The sequence below is a fragment of the Sarcophilus harrisii genome, chromosome 2 (genome assembly GCF_902635505.1).
Source record: "Sarcophilus harrisii chromosome 2, mSarHar1.11, whole genome shotgun sequence".
Classification (NCBI taxonomy): domain Eukaryota; kingdom Metazoa; phylum Chordata; class Mammalia; order Dasyuromorphia; family Dasyuridae; genus Sarcophilus; species Sarcophilus harrisii.
In genome coordinates, this window is record NC_045427.1 from 462,686,777 (window position 1) to 462,710,549 (window position 23,773).

The 23,773-nt window shown below is 41.2% G+C and overlaps 1 protein-coding gene across 2 annotated transcripts in view; it reads left to right on the forward strand.

The window, feature by feature from the left end:
- The window catches only part of GPT2 (glutamic--pyruvic transaminase 2), a 52,245-nt gene that overhangs the window by 1,073 nt on the left and 27,399 nt on the right, over positions 1 to 23,773 (forward strand). For both annotated transcript variants that reach the window (XM_031954421.1, XM_031954420.1), the window contains exons 3-5: positions 11,918 to 12,007; positions 15,701 to 15,809; positions 21,849 to 21,982. In XM_031954421.1, the coding sequence (XP_031810281.1) occupies positions 11,918 to 12,007; positions 15,701 to 15,809; positions 21,849 to 21,982 (333 nt within the window). The remainder of the gene's footprint in view (positions 1 to 11,917; positions 12,008 to 15,700; positions 15,810 to 21,848; positions 21,983 to 23,773) is intronic.

The following is a 23,773-nucleotide window of genomic DNA, read 5'->3' on the forward strand; positions in this document are numbered from 1 at the left end:
AAGCTCGCTTTGATCTGGAGGAACGTCTCCCATCTGGCTGTTGTACCCTCCTAGGACTCTGAGAGTTTAGAAGTTTGGGGGAAGCGGAATCGGGTCAATACAGGGGAAAAGCTGATTATTAGAGCCGGCCAAAAATAGACAGAGCTCCCTCTGAAAACGGTGAAGTGAGGGTTTTTCGCGTGTCCTCAGGCTGAAGGGCAGTGACCGTTTTAGAGGCACTATTATTGTAAAGAGGGGTATGGGATAAAATGGTCTTCTTAGGATCTCTAGGTCCCTATGAATTTTCTGGAGAAGGACCCCTCTCACCTCCCTGCTGTTGTCTGGGTGTAGGTGTAGGTGGGGCTGAGAAAAGTAATTGGAATTTCTTCTTCCCTGCCTGAGCTTGTCTTTGGAGCTTTTGGGTTGTCTTCCAAGTTTTTATTGATGCTCTTTCCCCGCTCTCGGGCTCTCTAGCCTTCTGTGTTCTTGTTCTGCTTAGGGTTAATTTCTCTGGCCTCGTAAAATAAGCCCAACATCTCTGCATTTGATTTTTTTTTTCCCTATGGCCAGGACAAGTTTAGGCTGTACTGTTTGAGTTCATTGTGGTGAAAATCCAGAATAGTATCAAAAGCAGCACCGTGGTATAATGACTTTCTGTCTCTAGAGAACAAGACTAGTTGGAATAAGTGGAGCAAGAGACTTTCTGTTCCTTTCTTTTCTGTTATGAATTCCGTACTCCAAACATTCTCATTGTTCTCCATCTGAGATGTTAGCCCTCCAAGCCTCCACAGAAAAATGCTCTTCTTACTATTCTGGCCCTATTCTGTATTCTGGGCAAGGAACCTTCTTCTGGGCAGTACTGGTTGGCCCCAACTCCACCTGTGATCAGGCAAAGATTAATGATGGTAATTCTGGTCTAGATGTGTCAGGACACTTCATTTTGCTGAGTCAAATTAACACAGCAACTCAAAGTGCAAGTCTCATCATTGAGTTGTAATCACTGTCTCCTTCCTGGTGTTTCCAGATCACTTCTGCTTTCCGCAAGAATTGCTTCTGTTTGTTTTTAATTTCCTAAACCAGGTGTATTCCTATCCCTTAAGAAGGGACTGAAGAGAAAATAAGGAGTTTTTGTCTCCTCGTTACTATTTGGAAAGCTAGAGACAATCTTTGAAACTTGCCTCCCATGAACGAGATAGAGCCATCATTTAACTTTTTTTTGTTGGCACTTTTGGTGGTTGGTCCTATCTTTGTCAAATATGATTTCATAGGTATGGGAGACACTCCAACTGTAGAAACTTCCTCCTCAAATTTAGCAACTCCTGTAATTTGAGGGTTGCTTAGGGCACTGAAAGATTAAGGGAATTGCTGAAAATCACATGGCTACATGTTTGGCTGAGGTAGGACTTGAATTCAGCTTTCCCTGAGTTCAAGCCCGATCTCTTCTATCTTGACCACTTACTAGATTAGTAATCAAAAGAACTAGATTTTAGCCCTGGCTAACAACTGATTCACGGTTGCTTTGTGCAACTTACTTAACTGCTATGGGCCTCAGTTTCCTAGTGTCATACATTTGGAGCTAGAAAGGACCTGAGAGGCCATTTAGTCCAATATCTGCAGTTTACATACAGAGAAGGAAACCGAGGTCCAAAATTATACCAGTGGTAAATAGGAAAGCTAGGATTTGAACGAGGTTCTCTAATGCCGAAACTAGCATGTTTTCTACTGAATCATGATTTCCTAACTTCTAAAGTGAGAGTAAGATAGTTAGATGGTCTCTGATTCTGTTATCAAATTGCCATGAAATGTTTAATCTGTTCTTTTTTTGAAAAGTTTATGGACAGATATTCCATAACTTTTTATTGTAGTTTTTTTTTTTTTACTTTATTTTAACCCCGTCAGCCTTCCTGATATCCCAACTTATCTTGTTTTTAATTTAAATCCATTTCCTTTTATGAATCTGAAGAAAATTGGTCAGCCTTATGCTCATAAGAACTCTTCTTTCCTTTAAAGATGATAATTACATTACTATCCTCTTGTCCAAGTTTAAACAGCCCTAATTCTTTAACCTATCTCTATAATCCCTATTTTTCATTATTTTAATAATTTTTGTTGCTGTCTTTAGAACCTGCTTCAGTTTTTCTGAATTTGTTTAAAGATGTGACCAAAATACACCACTGTAATAAAGAGTTTCACTGTATCCTTAACAGTGACTTGTTGGAAGCAAATAATCTTTTAGAACTAGCTTTCTGTGGCAAGTGTAGCTAGGGCTCCATTTCCTTCTCTGTAAAATGAGATTTGATTAGTTTTAATGTCTTTTATGTCATAGCTTAATCCATATAGAAATGGAAGGAAACTAATCCAGTCTCCTAATTTTACAATTGAGGAAGGTTAATCAGAAAATTAATTGAGTTGTCCAGGGTCTCACAGGTGATAGATCTTGAACTAAGTCTTCTCATTCCGAATCCAATTTGGATTTCTTCACGATACCCTAAAGTATATCTGTGACTCTTCATCTAAAGATGTCCTAAGAACATTGCATGTTCTCTTTCTAATCAGAGAACTTTGTACTACAGCCCTCTTTTGAGTTCTTTGCAAACATCTTACTGAGGACAAATTCTCTGTTCTTTGAAACTTGACTTTGGCATCCAGTTTGGACATGGATGACTAACTCATTCTTTTCATGAAATAATCAAGAATAGAAGTAGACTTAGAATCCTGAGACTCTACCCTTTCTGACAGTGATGAGAAGAAAATCCATGCATTGAACTGCATCTGAGAGAGTGAATGAGAGAGTGTGTGTGTGTGTGTGTGTGTGTGTATGTATGTGTGAAAGGAAAAAAGAGAAGATGGGAGAGAAGTTAATTGAATCTGAGCATATATTATGGGTACTGGTACCCTTCCTAATTACCTTGAGGGAAACTGCTGCTACTTTAGGCCAGGCCTCATCTCCTCCACCAGGACTTTTGCAAGAGATGCCTACCAATTCTCCTTGCCACCAGTCTTCCTTCCTTCCAATTCATCTTCCATTATATTTGTCAAAGTAATTTTCCTAAGGGCCAGAAGGATTCAGATCATGTCACTCCTCTGCTCAAAGACCTTCCATGGATCCCTATTGCCTATAGGAATAAAATTTAATTTGCACTGGTCTTGTTTTCAACCTGTCTTTCTACGGTTATTTTGTATTACTTCCCTCTACCCATTCTGTTTTCCAGCCATACTGGCCTATTATAAAGTCACCTATTTAAAAGTTAGAAGGGGCCATAGAATTTTTCTAATACAACCCTATAGTTTTTATATGAAAAAAAAAGAAGACCCAGAGAAATGGTGTGATTTCCCTAGTAACTCAAGTGGTAGAACTGGTATTTCAACCCAAGTCCTCTGTCTTCAAATCCAGCAGTCTTTCCACAATACCATGGTAGGGTGTTTTGTAGGGTTTTTATTTTCCATCTTTTCAACCCAAACATATTACATTTCCTCCAAGTCACCCTCACGATGCCTGTCTCTCCCGCCCTGTGTTTGTTCCTTTTGTCCCCCATTTCTCCCTCCCCATCTTTGTGTCTCCCCCTATCAAATTACTTTGCATTTAATTATTTGTTTTTCATTGCATATATTCCATCTCCCAATCTTTTCCATCCTTTTCCCCTTCCCTTTGCTAAGAATATAAATATCTTGAGATTTAGGATGCTTTTATTTTAATGTATGTCTCCATTACTTATAGAATTTGAATTAAACAATGCTCTTCATCTAGTAGTGCTCAATAAATGTTGAATTTATTCTCACACTGACTCCCTACTTATCCCTGAGAATTTTTGCCATCTTGAACAGGAATTTCAAAATACAAATAGAATAAACATTTATGAGACCCTTTCTCTATGCAAAGCATTCTGCTAGACATTGGGGAAGATAAAGATTTTAGCTAAGACATTTTTGACCTGAACATGCTAAGTCAAAGTCAATAAATATTTGTTGAGTGCCTATGTTACAAACCACACTTCTGTGATAGTCCAGTCTATGCTATGCGTAGTGCATTAGGATTACAAAGCAAAGTGTTTTGTGAGAACTAAGAGAAAAGGCTCTCAACTTGAGATTTTTTCCATTATGCCTTTTTTTCCCTCAGTGTTCATTCAGCCCATGTTGCTACAATGATCCTTAAAACTAATATTGGCACAAATTTGATAATGCTAGTGGGAGGCAAAGAGGATTAAATGTTTTTGTGAAGTTTTCCCCTCCATTTTAATGCCTGAAATTGGACATCTGAAAAATAAAGACCAAATCCAGTTCTAGGCATTCAGTTGAAAGGGAGGTTAGGAGACCTGGAAATCTTTCCCAAACCATCCTCTGCTAGGTAGTGGCTACCCTCTGAAATTATCCTGTATCTACTTTTCATATATCTTTTATGTACATAACTAACTACATATTTTTATGTTATGTTAAATATGTCATTGTTCTCTTTGAAGGTAGCAGAACAGGGTCTTTGACCTTTTGTGAACCCGTAGCATTTAGCATAGTTCCTGGCAATTAGTAAGTGCTTAATTAATCCTTGGTGATTGACTAGTATTTTTGCCATTAATTTGCTATGTAAAACTTGAACTTCTCACTTAATGTATGGACCTTAATTTCTTCATCTATAAAATGCAGATAGCAGTGCCAGCCTTGGGACCAGCAAATCCATGTATTTGAAGAGGTTCAGAAAAGCAGAAATCAGTAGAGAAATACAAAGAATCATTTATCTTAATTAAGCTTGGATTTCCCTTTCTCTTCAACAGTAAGGGTTGTTTGTTAGAAAGCTTGAGTTAAGGTATCAGGGCTTTCTCTTAGTGCTGAAGATTCAGCCTTTGCTCTCCATCCTCCTTCTCTTCCCCCATTCAATCTTAGGCAAAGTGAGGTAACCCCCTTCATTCCCCACCCCCAGGCTCCTTGTCGGCTGCTGATGGAGCATTTCCTTGAAAACCCTGACTGCTAGCTTCTTGTTGATCAGAGGTGCATGTGTATTTTCAGTTCCTCTTGGCTCTCTCATTAATTCCTCTGCCCTCAATTAACCCTTCCTACAAGCCTTCTATCTTCTTAAGTCTTAGGACAACTTCACTCATAAAATTTGAGAGTGGATATAGGTAATAAGGTTCCATTTATGTGTCATGATTTAGTTAAAAAAACATTTTTTTCATAGTAGTCCTGCTGGAAAGCTGGGTCCCTGGTTTTTTTGACCAGTCCCTCCCCCTGGAGAAACAAGTAGTGATGGTATCAGACCATTTTACAGAGAAGACTGAGCTTTATAGAAGTGAATTGCTCAGGGTAATAGAGCTAATAAGTTTTGGAGTCAGGACTCAAATTCAAGTCATGACAATTTGCTTCTGGCTTTTTTTTCCACAGCCTTATCTTTCGGGTGAGGATGTCACTTTTGGGGAACAACTGAACCTTAAGTGCCCAGCCACATCAGGTGCTCCCAGTTAGCATTGACAAAATACCTCAGTAACTGGCCAGTTGGAGCAATCTTTCCCTGGAGACCAGGAGCTGCTAGAGTTTGGTGTGTACTAGGCAATTAGACACTTGGAGCCCTGATCTATAATCTCTTCTTAATAACCTGGTCAGGCTATTTCTGGATTCTGACTTCCTGGAGAGGGCTGGATGGAGGACTTATATAATCCAAAGTCTTGTTTCTTCCTCTTGAATTTCAAGAAGCGGAACCTTCCCCCACTCTTTATCCCCTATGTTCTTGGTATCCTCCAGGGCTGCATTTGTAGCATTGAGCCTGCTGCACTTGCCCCCTTTGTGATGAAGCTTTCTCTTCTCTGGTATCCTTTAGAAGCATTTGTTGGTAAGAGGTTCCCAGGGCCAGGGCTTTTAAGAGGAAATGGGTTTATGAAGTTCCTTTTTGCTGCGACTCTTGGGTTTCTGAAGGATCCTCAGTTTAGCTTTTTTGCAATCTTCATTCTGTAATCTTTTTTGGTTAGAAGCAAAAGACTTTGGGGCCAGAGCCTTTGCAGAGAGGATCAAGAGAGATCCTAGTGTCTTGGGGATGCAGCTCCCCCTTCTGCTGGGCAGTCTGCCCTTATCCAAACGTTCTTTGTTCACTGTGAGAAGCAGCCACAGTGATCATTCAATAAACAGCTATTGTGCTCTTGTTCTTTCTCAGGCACTCTGCTTGGCATTGGAGATACAAAGTCAAAAATGAAACCATCCCTTACCTCTAGCAATTTTGATTCTATTGGGGGAGACATGTGCACCTCTAAGTATGTATGGATGTATAAATATATATACATACACACATATATATGAGTGTGTGTGTGGATATATATGAAATAAGTATTTTGAGGGAGGTAGAACTAGCAGCTAGTAGAGGACAGAAATCAGGAAAATCATATGAGAGAAATTTTAAACTGAACTTTGGAGAAAACTAGGAATTTTTTAGAGGTACAGGTGAGTAAGGAGAGCATCTTAGGAGTTAGTGGTAGTCATTACAAAAGTACCAAGATGGCAGATAGAATATTATGTGAAAGGAACAACAAGAAGGGAGGGATATAATGTGTAACAAATCCGGAAAGGTAGTCTGGAGCCTAGTTGCAAAGGGCATTAACTCCCCTATAGGTGTTTGTTTATGGTCTAGATTGAAGCATAATCAAACCTGCCTCTGTGGAGGGTGGATTGTAGAGGAGCAAATCTAGGGTCATACTCTGATTATTAACAACAACTCTGATTATTAACACCTAACATCACCCTTTGTCTCTGCCTAGCACTTTGCATTTGTCAAAGCCCATTCATATCCATCAACTATTATGATGCTGGAGATGAAGCATGTAGGATAGAAATTATCCCCATTTGGTAAAAATGAAACATTAAGCACAGATGCTAAAACATTCCTTCAACATCATACAACTAGATAATATTCTTTTGTAAAAGATAAGTTTCTATTGAGATCTTTTGGTTTGCATTGCCTAAATTTCTGATTAGATGGTATTAAATCTAAGACTAGAGGCTCAATTTCCTGATTCTTAAGTCAGACCTTGCAGTTTTTCTACTTGCCCTGAAAAATTGGTTTTTTTCATTTTTTTTTTTTTTAACAAGGAAAAAACCCAGAACTTTTTATGTATGTGGAGAAGAGGCACTGGGGCTGGAAGTGGAAGTGGAGGAGAGTTGAACTGGACTTGTCTTCCTCAAGCTTCTAAGGTCTTTCCTGTCTCCTGCTGCTGGATCATCCTGATGGGGGCTGAGAGAGCAAGAGCTCAACAGTGAGAGAGCTCGAGAGATTGAGATTATATTGAGTGCCTGCCCCAATCTGATAGGGTATTAATTAAGCAGGGGAGATTAGATTGGAGGAGGGGAGCAGTTTGCTTAAAGGGAGTGAGACCAGAACAATGAGGTATCCTCCCAGCCTGGTAATCATGTGGCTTCATGACTCCTAGATGAAGGGGAGTGCTATCTGGTGAATGTTGTGAATGGATTTAGACCACAACCCTGAGACTGGGCATAGAGCACTGGAGAAGAGTATTTGTCTCCCGAACATCTGGGCTATGATGTGTGTAAGTAGGGCTTGTGATCTGTCCCTGTGGATTTGATCTTCATGTGGCAGCATAAGAACACAAGTGACTGGAGAGAGAGAGCAGGAGTGTTAATAGACTGACCATTCCTCCCCATACTGCCAGATCCCCAGAGGTGTAACAGGGAATGTCCTACCCCTTGTTGGGAAACATCTTGTATTTGTATCTTTATGCCTTGGGCTCTGCTTCAGTAAGTGAGCAGCTTGGTGTAACCCTTCTCCCCTGCCCCCCCTCCCCTGAACATCTTTTAAAGGGCTCAGATAGCTATTTGAAAAGAACTAGCCATGCTTTAGGAGGGAAATATTGGGGGCTGTTTTGTGGCTGACTTCCCTGTTCCTAAAACCATTTATCATTTTGCTGTCTCAAGGACACACAGAAAAGAGAAATTCACCATTCCCAAGCCCCCTACAAAGCAAGCTTTGAGTCCATTGGGTGAAACAAGGAATGAAGAAGTTGGCCAGTGAAGGGGACTGGGGGCAGGGGAGGGTGTTCCCAAGTGTTATTCTTATGCCAGATAATGGGCCTGCACTGAAGTCCTCCAGCTGTGTTTTGGTTGTTTGCTGTCATGCCAGTGACAGGTTTGCTTCCTTCTAGCGAATATATTAATTTGGAGCCATGGAAATTTCATTCAGTTGGTCATGCCTGGGGAGCCCATGGGAGTGGGCCAGGCTGACAGAAAGATCTTTGTGCCAGCAAGCCAGGCTGGTTTCCAAGGTGCTATGGGACTGTGGGCTTAGACTTCTTTCTCAGGGCCAGCCCCTTGACCACTTAGTCCTGGAACATATTCCCCGGGAAGTCTGCTGGTTTGTCCTCTTATAATATATCATCCTTATTTCACTCCCCCTTTCTCCTAACATCTCTGAATTTTGGTTCCCAAACATTTCCATGAGACTAGACTCAATTCCCATGTGTCTGGCGCTATCCCAAGGCTGCCACCCTTCCCCCACCTCCTTACAGACTGGGCTTGGGACGAGGGAGACGTGGCTTGGATTATTAGGCATTTGTCCTGCCAATCTCTCCTTCTAGCTTTCGAATGATAGATGTTTTAGCTTCCATGTCACTCTGAAGTCCCTTAAAAGAAATCTTAGTAGGGAGTGTCTTCTCCAAATGATTTCTAGGAACCATGATATGCTCTTTTCTTTCTCTGAACTGACCCAAATCAAGAAGAAAGAGGTCTCAGGTTCATAGCCTCTGCTTGAGTGAAACGGGGGAGCCGAGAGCTCAGTGGCAACCCTCATATGCCCTTTTTTATGGGGAGTGTGCCTGGTTTTCTTATGATTCACTAGTGTCTGTGCTATTGCCAGAATTCTTTCTGGGGCTTTGGAAGGAAGGGGATGGAAGAGTTACCTTCTTATCAATCAACTTGCATATATCAAGCACCTGCTATGAGCCAGGAACTGTACTAAACACAGACTACAAGAAAAAAGACAAAAAATAATCCTAGACCTCGAGGAGCTCACAGTTTAATGGAAGAGATGACTACTTGCAAAATAGACATAAGCAGGATAAATTAAGAGATTTCAAAAGGAAAACACAAAGATTAGAGAGGACCGGGAAATGCTTCTTGCAGAACATGGGATTTTATAGCTCATTCTTGAAGGAAAGTCAAGGGAGCTAGGACATAGACATGAGGAGAGATTTCCAGGCTAGAGAAAGAAAATGCTTAGATTCAGGAGATGGAGACAGGAATGATGGAGGGTCTTAATTTGATCTTGGGGAGATTGGTTGACTAGGGAGATGAAATAACTTGTTCTTTAGGAAGACATTTTGATAGCTGATAGAGGATGCATTGGGGTGGAGAAATGGGGGAGGGGAGGAATTGATGATACTTGAGACAAGTAGATTATTTTGGTGGGTCCAGGTGTGAGGTGAGGAACTATACCAGGGTGATGGCAGTGACAAGGAAGAAGGGGGTCATATGATATGTTTCAAAAATAGAAACAAAGAAAAATTGGATGTAGGAGATGAAAGAATGAGGAATTGAACATGATATCCAAGTTGCCAGTCTGGGTGATTGGGAGGGTGGTGGTGCTTTTAACAGCAATAGAAAAGTTAAAAAGATGTCAGGGTTTGGGGGGTGGGGAAGATGATGAGTTGAATTTAAGATGTCTGTGGTTCATTCTGCTCAAGATATCCAACTGGCAGCAGATGTGAGGCAGCAGATGAGAATATATAGGGCTGAACAAGTTACTTGCTTAAAGCACAAAAATGGTCATTGAAACAGCCCCTTTAGCACTGAGCCATAGGAATAAGAGCTGGAAAAGACCTTATGGATCATCTTTTTCCAGATGAGAAAATCAAGGAAGACTTTTAAAAAATGAATAACTTGCTCTCAAGGTATCTGAGTTACAAGGAGCATAGTTGGAATTTGAATCCTTAGGTCTTTTAAATCCCAAGACCAGAACTCTGATCTTATCATCTCACCTTTAATCTATGCTGTCTCCTAAAACGATAACAGATTATGCCTTATCTGCTGGGTTTTTTTTAGTGTTACAATTTATACTATATTAATGATGCTGGTTATATCTTTCTGAAAATGCAGAAAGGCATTTTGTCAGAGTTAATAACTGACTTGTGTTCCAGTTCTGCTTTTGATATATGGTCATTCCTTCCTTGTGACTTCAGACTTCTTTTCTGATGCAAAGGGAGAACCAAAAAATTATATGTGGATTTTCCAGAACATGGAAGTTTCTCATCCTTAATCCTCACAATGTGGAAGGGATTATACTGTTGGTATAATTCTGAGTTTCAGTTGGAATCATAAATTTTTTTTTAATTTTTAATAGCTTTTTATTTACAAGTTATATGTATGGGTAATTTTACAGCATTGACAATTGCCAACCTTTTGTTCCAGTTTTCCCTCTCCTTCCCCCCAGCCCCTCCCCTAGATGGCAGGATGATCAATACATGTTAAATATGTTAAAGTATAAATTAAATACAAAATAATTATACATGTCCAAGCTATTATTTTGCTGTACAAAAAGAATCGGACTCTGAAATATTGTACAGTTAGCCTGTGAAGGAAATAAAAAATGCAGGCGGGCAAAAATATAGGGATTGGGAATTCAATGTAATGGTTCTTAGTCATCTCCCAGAGTTCTATCGCTGGACATAGCTGGTTCAGTTCATTACTGCTCCATTGGAACTCATTTGGTTCATTGGAATCATAAACTTTCAAGGAAACCTTATTTCTTCCCTCTTCCAATTGCATCTTCACTTTGACATTTCAAGAGACCTTTTCAGTCTGACCATGCCCCCTCCCTCCTTCACTAAACCACCCCACCATGACCACTTCCATGGCAGTGGAAAATTGCATCTATATTTCTTATTTAATTTAAGTTGTGAACAGAAGCATCCACTCCTGATATTCTCTATGTGTAGTTATGTCTGCCTCCTGGGAAGGGTAAAGAAACGTTCTGAAGAATCCCAATTATTTGTTCAGGATGCAAAGATGAAGCTGCCTTCTTTGATAAGAGACTTTGAATAATAGCAAATGTCTCCAGAGGGCATATGTGACTTGATCCTTCTTTGCTCCCTGTGTGTACCCTCTTGACTTCTTTGCAATGAGATGGATTCTCTAGGGAGAGTCAGAAATCTTAGGAACTTTCAAACCAAATACATCTTGAGAAGTAGTAGTACTTCTGGATGCTTGAGAAGTAATTCTCCCATAAAACTTACTGTAGCCTTTCAGGAACTTGGGTCTTTTGTGAGAATGTCATTCTGCATTAGTCTTTCTAAATCTGGGAAATGGATGAACAAGTTATAGTGTATAAATGTGATGGAATATTTTTTGTGCATAAGAAATGATAAAGGACTTGGTTTCAGAAAAACATGGGAAGACTCATATGAAATAGATGCAGGGTAAAGTGAACTGAACCAGAAAAATAGTTTATACAATGACAGAAGAATTAGGAACTCTGGTCACCATAATGACCATCCATAATTCTAGAGGACTAATATTAAAACAAGTTATTCTTCCCTTTTGGAAAGGTGAAGAACTCAGTACAGAATGAGACATTTTTTAAATGAGGTCAGTGCTTGCTTAACCATACATATTTGTAACAGAGGTCTTGTTTTTCTTTCCTTGCTAATAAGAGGAAGGGATTTAAGGTGGGAGGGAGAGATTAAAATACAATTTTCTATAAAATTTTGGCTCTACCCACCCAGAGGATCATAGCTGTAGAGCTATAAGGGGCCTCAGAGCAGCCTAATCCATTCCCTTCATTGTACAGATGAGGATGCTGTCATCTGAGGAGATTAGTATTTTGCCAGAGGTCCCACCGATATTAAACTTTGGGTGGGTTTGGACCTAGGACCTCTGACTGCAGAGCCTATTTTTTCTAATGTAAAACACTGCCTCCATCCTATATGTAACCACCCACTGCCTTGTATTCTCTCTTTAGGGCATTAAAAAGCCTTTCACAGAAGTCATAAAAGCCAACATTGGTGATGCCCATGCAATGGGTCAGCAGCCAATCACCTTCCTCCGACAGGTAAGGGCTTGGGCACGAGTTGTTTCTTATGGGATTAGAGAAAAGCAGGTTGTTTAATTTACAGGGAGGTGGGCTTGTGGGAAAAACAAACCAAAAACCAGTCCCTCCTAAACTGTGTGTCTGACCACTTGGGTCTTTTCTTCTTGGGAAGCAGTAGGTCCCAACTGCTATGATAGATGTGCTTGTGAACTTGCTTATACCATCGGCCTGGTGAGGAGCAGGAGCAACATTCTTCTCTTGCTCTTTAATCTCCTTCCTTTCCCCTTGTTCACCACTCAGCTCCATCTACCCTATCCAACAGCTTCTTAGTCTCTTTTCAAGCAGGGAATCATTTCACTTTTGCTGAAATCATTTGCTGAAATTGGAATAATCCCCAATGGGTTACAAGGATGTGTTCTTTAGATAAAATTTCTTGGAAGAAACAAGCCTGATGTTTTTAGGGCTTGATTGGCTTAATGTGGAGGAGATTTAAGGCTGGGAAGGATGTTAGGTCATGTCACATAACCCCCTTATTTTACAGGGCCAGTAGAGGTTGGGTGACTTGTCGAAGGTCAACATAGAACTGGCAGTCAGGATTTAATCTCAGATCCTCTCTGTCCAAATCTGTCATTACACTGTACCATTCTCATTACTATCGGTATGGTGGTAATAGTGGTAGAGGGCACAATTGTTAGCTTTGAGGCTCTTTGTGGGAGAGGGATTAGACTTTTTGTCTTGCTTCTAAAGCAAGAAAGCTGGAAGTTGCAAAGAAGCAGATTTAAGCTCAGTGTGAGGAAAACATCCCACACCTAACTTTGTCAGAGTGAAGTAGGCTGCCTTGAGAGGTAATGAATTGTCTTTGACTAGAGCTCTGGATGTCCATTTCCCAGGGTGTTGTAGAGAGGATTCTTCTCTAAGTACAAGTAGGACTATAAAACCCCTGTGGTTCCTTCTGCCTCTCAGATTTGGAGATATAGGGATGGGATCCTGTCATTTCCAGGGATTCCTGTGTGGTTCCTGGGCAGTGCTACCAAGGTCACAGAAGAGGGGACAGCAAGGTGAGGAGTCATAGGAGGAGAGGTGATCTGGAAAGCATGTGGAGGCAGTAGCTACAGCCCTGGAGAGGACAGAAGCACAGATAGGGACAGAGCCCTGGAAATTTCTGAAGAGATGGGAGTTAAGGCTAGTCTCTTTGTAGCTCTGCAAATGGGCATGCAGATAATCAGAATACTATGGGGGCTAACAGAGCAAGGGGAAGAAACAGACTTGAGGTAAATACAGATGAGGATTGCTTTGTTTTAAATATTCTCTCAAGGAGCTCTAACCAGTACTAACTAGTTGAGGCCCTGGGCTTTGCTGCTGGTGGGATTTATCTGTCTCTGAATATATCTGGCCTGAACAGGATCAAAAGTCCCCAGGCAACCTTCAGTCTTCACTGAGAACCTTTTTCATTTTGTTTTATAAAATACCACCAGAAAGGTGGCCCCAAATTGTTTTTTGTTTAAAATGACATAGTCCTTTTTTTTTTTTTTTTAATGGACAGTTCATGAGACCAAAAACAGCCTTGTAAACAAGTATAAAAAATTGACCTGCCCCCACATGCCCTTTTTTCCCTGCAGCCTGCCTGGCTTCTCCCACAGAGGGAGTCCTGGCATTGAGAACAAGTGACTTCAGTGTTCTTTTCCTCCTCACTGGGCAACCGATGTTTTTATTCACCCTAGCCTGGTAGGTGAGTGACTAGCTTGAGCATGAACAAACAGCAATAATAATAAAGGGTTCACATTTCTGTAGTGCTTGAAGGTTTCCAAAGTGCTTCTTTCTATAATCATGCCAGTGTTGTTGTTTCCTCCATTGGGAAGAATGGTCACTCACAGCTCATTCATGATCACTCAGGAAGTATTCGTATAGGATTTGAACCTAGGTTTCCTGACTATTCCTTCGTCTGCAATAGCACAGAGGATATACATGTTAGAAGAGAAAATGATTTTCTTGTCCTAAAAAAAAAGGGGAGCTTAACTCTGAAGACTCCCAACCAAAAACTGCCCAGTCATGCTGTTGCCCCTGTGGGAGTGGGCAAAGGGTGGTCCAGAGATGAAGAGCCATTGAAGAATAAAGAAACTCTTGTCCCTATACCCTCTTCTCCACCCACCAGCTTCACATACCTTCACAGGATATTCTGCTGACCTTTTCAAACAAGGACTGGCCTCACTTTGGCAGGGGCAAGCTGCTGAAATTAGAATAATCTTTGAGTCCTAGGGCATGGCAAATCATTAAATAAGATTTCTTGAAAGAAACAGACAAACAAATTGGGGGCCAGGGAGGGAGAGGATGAGAAGTACAGGGTGGAAAAAAAAAAAGTCAAAGAGCTCATTAAGTGAACTGGAACTTAACTTGAAGGGATTTGAAATGGTTCTGCCTTAGAACAGACCTCTCTGCATAGCTATCCAGTGTACCCAGGAGGTTGGAAAGCTGCAGGACACAGATTGGTAGTGTTTCAGCTTTTTTCAGCTAGTAACTTCTTGCTGAATGCTATTCCTTCTGGCTATGCATCTTCTAACTTGGAAAGCTGTACTTAGAAGGAGGAGAGGAAGAGGAGCCTTAGATTATGAAGGCAGATAGAACACATCTATGACCATCCTGTGTTAATAAGCTTTGGTCCACCTCCATCCAATTATGCTTCTTTTTTGAGTGCCTATCAGATGGCTTTTGAGTTCACCCTCCACAAAATATGCAGTTTGAGTTCCTAGCTCAGGCAGGGGATCTAAACCTGAGGTCTGTGAATTTTTTTTTTTATATTAAATATTTAACTATTTCAATCTAATAGGTTTTCTTTATTAACCTGTGTATTTTGTGGATTTAAAAGCATTATTCTGAGAAGAGTTCCATAGGTTTCACCAGATTGTCCAAGGGGTCCTTGACACAAGAAAAGATTAAGAATACCTTAACCCTTTACACCTTCCGTATCTCTCCACAGGAAACTCCATGAATGATTTCCCAGCTCCTACTTGTAGAAGGAACTGTGAGATCAAACTTGCTTCTTAGCTCTCCTTTGAGTGTCCATTCTGCCCAAGTCCTCGGATGTTCAGGCAGTACTATAGAGCTCAGGGGGTAGCTGTATTTCCCTCCTTTCTGGTCCTCCTCTGCCAAAAGTATGAGATGGAATAGAAAGAGAATATGGAACTTAGGGTCAGGAAGCATGGATTCAAATCCTGGCTCCAGACTTATTTAGCTGTACAACTGTTGGCAAATCACTTAATTGCTCCAACACTATTTCCTCATTTCTAAAAACAGATAATACCTCCACTGCTTATCTCAGATTTGTAAGAAAAATCCTCTGTAAATCTTAAAATGCTATAGAAATGTGAGCCATTGTACTATGATTACTCTCCCCACCAGCTGGAGGTTTAGGAGAACTGTCTAGGGAGAGGTGAGCTGCTGTAATCTCTGGAACAAATCCCAGCTAAACAAATAAATAAATGTGTATGTTTGTGTGTGTGTGTGTGTGTGTATGTGTATATGAAAGAGCCAGAGGATACAGATTGAGAGAGAGAGAGAGAGAGAGTGAGTGTGTGTGTGTGTGTGTGTGTGTGTTCATTCAGAGAGTTTTCCCTCCCTCCACATTTTGTCTCTTGGGACTTATGAAATAAAGATCATATGTCAAGGAATAAGTTGAGGTTCTGGGAAAAAGGCCCATGCACCTTTCTCCCCTTCTAGGTGGTGGCTCTTTGCACATATCCAAACCTGTTGGACAGCCCTAGCTTCCCAGAGGATGCCAAGAACCGAGCCAGGAGGATCTTAAAGGCGTGTGGGGGGAACAGCCTGGGTGAGCCCTTAAATGGGATGTGCCTGAGATGGGGGAGTGGGTGGGGAGGGATTCCTTGTGTACATCATATTAAATGGGATAAAAGTCTGTAGGCTAAATTGTGCATGTCAATGACTAAAATACAAATTCTGGGGAATGTTCCTAGAGGAGGAAAGCCAATTAATACATCTTTGGTTATGCTTAGGTTAACTTTCTGTATTCACAGATTATTGTTTTAAATAAAGTCTATCCAAGATTTCAAAGGGCAGTTCACTAACCAAAGTATTTGTTTCATAAAGTTTAAATTTTACCAGCTGGGCAGGTTTTGTAAATAGCTATCATTTGTCTATGACCCTAAGAAGATTGAAAGTATTTAGCTACTAGCTTTGGGAATAGAAGAGGAAAAGAAATAGTGATGTTGCTTGGTTTTGCTAAACATTCTTTCACATCAGACATTAATTCTGGTGACTTTATACATACACACACACACACACACACACACATTTCCCTTTGTCCTTTTCTATGACTGAGTGTATCTTGAGCTCACTTACATTTTCCATTTTGCTGAGTTTGAAGTTCCTCCCACCCCAGGGCCACTCATGACCTGCTTTCTGTGGCATCTTTATTGAGAAAGTCAGTCCGAAAGGGGGCCTGGGAATTCTTTATACCACAAGCAAAGGGCCAGGAATTTGACCCCCTTAAGCTGTTGGGGTGAAAATGTACTCTCTTTCCCCTTTTCCTGCTGCTGGGAAAGGAGTGATTGAGCAGCCAGCTTCTCATTTGAGGCTGAGATTTTGGGAATTTGCCTTCTTCTCTTTTCTTCCTGCTTCTGTACCCTGGCCCACTCAGAGGGGCGGCTTTTTGTGGAAGACCCTGGGATTGGATGTGAAACCAAAGTCTGCCCTGGCCCCTGTGCTTTTTGTAGAGTAGAGTAGAGTAGAAGCAAGGGAGTGGAGCCCAGAATCCAATTGTTTGTCCAGAAGCATGATCTCAGCCAGCTCCTTCAAGAAGACAGAGATTTCTTGCTGTCTGAAGGTGAGCAGCAGATCCTTTCTGCCTTCCCCCTTTCCATTCTTATTCCCTTTTATTACCAGTTCCTGCCTTTGCTCCTTTCTGCCTTCCCCCTTTCCATTCTTATTCCCTTTTATTACCAGTTCCTGCCTTTGCTCTCTGACCCTTAAGCTATCTGGGGTTTGTCTTTTAAGTTCATCACCTTTCGGGAAGTAGCCCTATTCTTGTGTTTTCTTTCTTTCTCTTCCTTTTCCTTAATCCCCCAGCACTGTCCTGACCTTGAATGCTGATATCCAGACCATAGACAGGGGAATAAACTTCTCTAGTATCCTACAAGCAGCCCTTACTACAAAGGAAATTGATGATTACCCAGTGGGTCAAACACTCCCTAGAGCATTTCTATGGGATTCCAGGGGTGCTTCTGGAGTTCCCTTGCTGTGCTGAATAAGATGGTTTATTTTTTCTTTGTTACAGATGTGTATTCTGAGGCTATTGAGTGGCAGCTCTGAGCAGAGATATTTCCTCCAAATAGGAACACATCTGTACTCCCTTTCTGCCTACTTCTTCCATCTGTCACAGAATGTCTTTTACCCCTTCAGGTTTTCTTGCAAGGAAAACAGAAGTTTGACCTTAATTATAGAATTTAGTGACACATCTTTACTCTTCCTTGTTTTACAGATGAGGATCTCGGGAACACAGGGCCATTGATCAGCCGAAGGGCCCCCCAAGTAGTCAATGACAGAGACTAGATTTGGACTACAAATGTAGAATGACCACAAACCTGCCCACTCAGTCATGCTGCCACGCTGATTCAGCAGATACCAAGTGCTTATTGTGTAAAGAGCACCTTGGTAGGCACCAAGAGACAGGATAACCCGAAGCTAAAATGGGGTATATAAAATGCGGGGTGAGAGCTAGAAAGATAGTTATTCCAGGCATGGAAATGTAGCATAGGCAAAGCCTCGGAAATGGAAAAGTACTAGGAATCTTCAGAGAAAAGAAAGAATAGGCCAGTTTGTCTGGGGCGTGAAGGCCGATAAGACTGAAGTTGGGGTATCGCTACCTTTGTCATGGGCCTTGAATGACAATTAAAGGAGTTTGAACGCTAGGCATTCTGGAGCCATTGTAGAGTTTTGAGTAGAAGAGAGACAATACATGCAGAAGGTAGAATGGAGAGGGAGCAGCTGAATGGCACAGGGGATAGAGTGCTGGGCCTAGAGGCAGGAAGACTCCTTTCCTGAGTTCAAATCCTCGCTAGTTTTGTGACCCTGGGTAAGTCACTTAACTCTGCTTGTCTCAGTTTCCTCATCTGTAAATTGAACTGGAGAAGGAAATGGAAAACCATTGCAGTATCTTTGTCAAGGAAATCCCAACTGGGGTCAGTCAGACATGACTGAAAACAACTGGACAACAAAGAGTAGAGAAAGTAGAGGTAGAAAGACCCCATAAGAGACTATTGCAGTAATCCAGGTTGAATGTTTGTTTCACTGAGCTACCCTTGTTGCTCATTGGCTGAACTCCAGCTTTTGAAGTGGCTTTTGGCAGTCCTATGCCAGCCATCCAAGTGGGAGGGAAAGATGATCTCTGGGGCCAGCTTCTTCCTCATAGCAGAATGTGTCCTTACCACAGAGCTTTAGTTATGGCAGCACAATTTATTTGTCTACAATAATCACTAAAACATAAGGGAAGAAAGCATTATGAGGTATCAGAAAGAACACTGAATTTGAGATCAGAGGACTTGGAAGGAAGGAAATAATTATTAAGTGCTTATTAGATGCCAATCACTATGCTAGCACTAGGGAGGCACACAGAAGCAAAAGGGGAAAATTCCCTGCCCTCACGGAGCTTACATTCTTATAGGGGAAGACACACAAGAAAGAGCTAAAAAGGGGTGGGGGTGAAAGGATGGGGAAAGAACAAAGGTATGGGATGTACGATTCTAAAGTCCAGAAAGTCAGGAACAGGTGTGGCAGTAAAGCAGGTTGGCTTGGTTCCTTCATGAAATGGAAACTTCAGGAGCAATTCCCTCATGGAGATTAGAGGCCTGGCCCTGCAGAGGGGTAAGGCCTTATACCACAAGAGTGGTAGGATGTTTGAAGGGAGAAGGCCCTAAATGCTAAGGGAAGTTCTAATTTTGAGATAGCAGGAGAGGCCTGATTTTAAAGACCAGAAAATTGGGCACAGGGCCAAAAAGAGAATAAAGACAGGCTCTTTCACAAAAACAGCTGTTCTAGTTTACTGTGTGGCAATGAACAAGTCACTTCTTTCTGGTCTTCAATTTCCTCCCTTATTAAATGAGAGCGTTTGGGCCAGCTGATCTCCAAAAGTTCTTTTTTAGCTCTTCCTGTTTAACTTAAGCCAATCAGTCTGGGGACTCTTTGATAAAGACAAATAGGAAATTTATTACTGTCCCCAGCTATTGTTAGACAGTTGTTCCTGTGCCAGGCACCTTGTGCTAAATGAACCAGGTTTGTGACTTTACTCAGCTGAGACAAAGGATACATTTTTTTATGAAGCCTATGTTTTTTATTTCTCTCCAATAATAACTTTCCTTTTTAGTTGGAAGAACAGGTCGTTCTCGTATTTGAGCTTCAATTGGTCCTTGACTTAACACCTGTAGTTATAGATATAAAGGCCAGCTAGTCTATGAAACCAGCATGGTATAATAGCTGACACTTACATAAGGCTTTAGGGTACACAGTGATTTCATAGTCATTGCTTTTAAGCTGCACAATAACCTTGTGAGGTAGATCGACATTCTACAAGACATCTATAAGGATCTACATTTATATATACATATGTATATACATATATAAAATCTTTCCCCAATTATATGTTAAAACAGTTTTTAAACTTTTTTTTTTAATTTTGAGTTTTAAATTCTATCCCTCCCTGCATTCTCCCTTCCCTGAGATGGCAAGCAGTCAGATATAGTTTATACATGTGCAGTCATAGAAAACATTTTCATATTAGTCATTTTGTAAAAAAGACTCAAAAGAAAAATAATGGAAAAAATTGAAAAATGCATGCTTCTGTCTGTATTCAAACAATATCTTTTCTTTTTCTGGAGGCAGATAATATGCTTCATTGTTAGTCCTTTGGGGTTGCCTTGAATCATTGTATTACTAAGAATAGTTAGACAGTTCTTCATTCAACAATATTGCTGTTACTGTATATAACATTCTCCAGGTTCTGTTCACTTTGCATCAGCTCATGTAAGTCTTTCCAGGTTTTTCTGAAGTCATCCTGGTTGTAATTTCTTACACACAGTACTCCATTATAATCATATACCATATCTTGTTTAACCATTTCCCAATTGATGGACTTCCCTTCAATTCCAGTTTTTAGCCACTGCAAAAAGAGCTGCCATATATACTGTATAAATAGGTCTTTTTTACTTTTTTTTTTTTTAATGTCTTTTGGATATAGACATAGTGTTGCTGGATCAAAGGATATGCATATAGGGTCCCCACTTAAGTATCACGGGCAGGATTTGAACCCAAACTTCTTAAGTATATTAGTCTTGGCCTCTCATTTTATTCAGGTTGATATTGCAAAAAAAGCCTTTTAATCTGAAGGCCTAGGTTCCAATCCTGGATATAGTTCTTACAACCTTTGTGATTAGAAACAAATGATAGCATTATTGGTTATAGAATTGGACAGGATTTTACAGATGTTCAAAGCACTTTAATTCTTTGTACCTCCTTTTTTTTTATAAATGGGGATAATAATACATCTACCACCTACTTCAGAGAATTGTAAAGAAAGCACTTCTTAAACTTAAGCCCCCTAGAAATATAATGTTAATAGGATAAGGGATGTGCACTGGACCTGTGATTTCTCTGATGAAGGGGAGGAATCCCAGTTAGCACATAATCTCACTGAGTTTCTTAGATTAACTCACCCGGGGATGAGGGTCACTTGTACCCACTGTTCTACTGCTTTGTATGTGTCAAAAGGAGGGACTTGGCTCAAGGTCTTCTTGGTTCCAAGGTCAGCTCTCTCCTTGCTCTGCTGTTCTGCTTTTCCTATATCATGCTGATAAAGTAATATAATATATTACTTATTATTTGATAGTATTCATGGGGTCCAAAGTATTACTCTATCTTTTAATACCATAGAAATTGCTAACATGACTGGCTATCTAAGGGCATGTAAAGCTCTTTAGGACAAAGGTTAGAAACAACCACTCTCACTCTCTCCTAGGGCCAATCAACAGAACTAACTCAGTAGTGTTTCCATTGAAACACTTCCTATCTGTCGGGCTCTGTTCTATAAATTGGGAATTATGGAAATAGGAGGAGATATAAAATCTGCCTTCAGGGAATTGAGGAAAAGTTGAGGTGATGAGACTAATACTCATTGTGTGACAGTATGGCCAAAAGTGATTTTGGCCCAAATCTGAGTTTGTTTTTTTTTTTTTTTTTCCTGTTATGGAGGATTTCTCAGAAGGGCGCCTTCTCTCAGTGTAGATCAGCAAGTACACTACAAGTTATGGTCTTAGAAACATGGTCCTTCAAGGTTAAGTGACCTCTACCATTGGGTAATCAGTGTCAGAGTGGACCGGAAGCTCTTGGTACAGTCTGCTTCTCTGGGGCCTACTCCTGCAGGTTCATTTCCTTACATCTGAATTCAGGATTCCCTGGGGTGAGGCCAAATAAAAACCCAATTCCCTTAGCTCCCACCCCAGTAGGATGTAAATTCCTTGAGGGGAAGGGCTAGTTTATTTCTTTGTGCTTAATAAATGCTTGTTCATTTATTAGAAAATAATATAGGGTAATTTGTTGTCTTTTTTTTTTTTTTTTTTATCCCTGAGGTAAATCAGACTAGTGTTATTATCTCCAAATTTGTTGATAAAAATATTAAGGCCTAGAGATTTACTTGAGGTCACTCAGCTAGGGGCCAGAGAGTGGGAGTGGGCAGGTGGCAGGTGAAGCCTACAACTGGAGCTTGCCTGAGTCCTTGGCTTTCTCTATTCAGCCGCCCAAGCGCCATGCTTCCAAGGTGCTGTGTGAGCCTTTGTCATAGCATTTGGTTGCTGTCTTCCAGGGGCTTACAGTGCAAGCCAGGGTGTGAGCTGCATCCGAGAAGACGTGGCCACGTACATCGAGCGGAGAGATGGTGGCGTGCCCACAGACCCTGACAACATCTACCTGACCACTGGAGCTAGCGACGGCATTTCTGTAGGTGTGGGCAGGAGGGGCCGAGGGAGGCTGATGGGAGGGGGGAACCTGTCTCTTTCAATAACTTTAGCCCTGGCTATCAAACTAGGTCTTGCCCCCTTCCACTTCTGAGTACCAGAAGTAACACAAGGAATCCCGCTCCTAACCGGAATAATCTTTTTAACATGACAAAAATTTGCCATTACGGCTATTCTTTTCCAAATCGCCCCCCACCTCAACATAAAAATCCTAGTCATCCTAGCAATTCTATCCACCTTAATAGGAGGTTGAGGTGGTCTTAATCAAACCCATCTACGAAAGATTCTAGCCTACTCCTCCATTGCCCACATAGACAATAATAATCATCGTACAAATTAATCCCACCCTAACCGTCCTAACCCTTACCATCTATATTATAGCTACTCTAACTACATTTCTAACCCTCAACCTATCAAACATTACCAAAATCAAATCCCTAGGGGGTCTATGAAACAATCAAGCACCCCCAAGTCTGAGGACTTAATCCCCAGCCCAGCCCTTTGGCCCATGGGTCATTGTTTGGGTCCTGACTCACTCAGATTGAAGGCACGTATCATTTAGTAACATTTCTTTGGACTGGGTGAAAGAGGAGATTCTTTGCCTGAATCGCCACCTGGCCTGGATTGTAGAATGGGTGCGGCCTCAGTCAGACCTGTGGAAGACCTTACCTTAAACAGGCCAAGGTCTCCCGCTGCATCAGGGCCATCTCCAGGTGTCTTGTTTTATATCTGGCCACTGGACCCAGATGCTCTGCAGGGAAAAGTGAGGGCAGTGACCGTGCATAGCCCTCCTCACTGAAATCCAATTGGATTACATGTCACAGCATCGCTTTGCTGATGTCCCGGGCTTCTTCAGGAACCAAGGACAGACAATGGCAGTCACAGTCTTTGAAAGACAGCAAAGTTCAATGGAAAAAGAGGGCTGGCCTCAGCATCAGGGTCATATTTTGGCTCAGACATTTAATTAAATGTGGAACCTGGACAAGTCCCTTAATTCTCTGGGCCTCAGTTTTCATATCTGTGAAATGGAAGTGATAATACTAGAATTGTAAGGTCACAGAGACTTTCTAATCCAACTTCCTTATTTTATGAATGAATGAGAAAGCTGGTTAGGTATGGGATATATTGTTTTCATTTTGTAGAATATATAATGTGATGAAGTATTACTAAGACAACAAGGAAAAACACATCCCTTGTTGTTGATCCCACATCACTTGTCCTGGTCTGAATTTTTTCCACTTTATAAACTGTTACCTGCATGTGGCTTTAAAATCCATATGAGAACCAGATCCCCCAAGGGAGAGGATAGAACCCAGGGCCACAGAGTATTACAAATTGAATGACCTGAAGGGATTATCTAGTCCAACCTATAAATTTGCAAGCCTTTTTTAACAGCCTGTTAGGTGCTGAGGATGGAAAGTTGGAAGGGTCCTGTTTTCCAGGAGACTCCCCTACTCACTTTGGAGTTGTGTGACCTTGGCAAGTCACCCAATCTCTCTTGGCCTCCATTCTCATCTGTAAAATGGGAGGGCACTAGGCTTCCCAATGTCTTTCAGCTCTAGGCCTTTGGCTCTCTTGTAAACCCTTTGGTGGTAGACATGTAAGTGGAAAGTGTAGGCCATGTAAGTGGAAAGTGAAAACAAAAGGAAGAAATGCTCTCTCCTTTTGTTTTGACCTTTGGAATTGCAAAGGGATACAACTTTCTCTGATGAGGCTGGACAGGGAGCAGGATAGAAACCACTCCTTAGCCACTGATCTCACAAAAGAATGATGT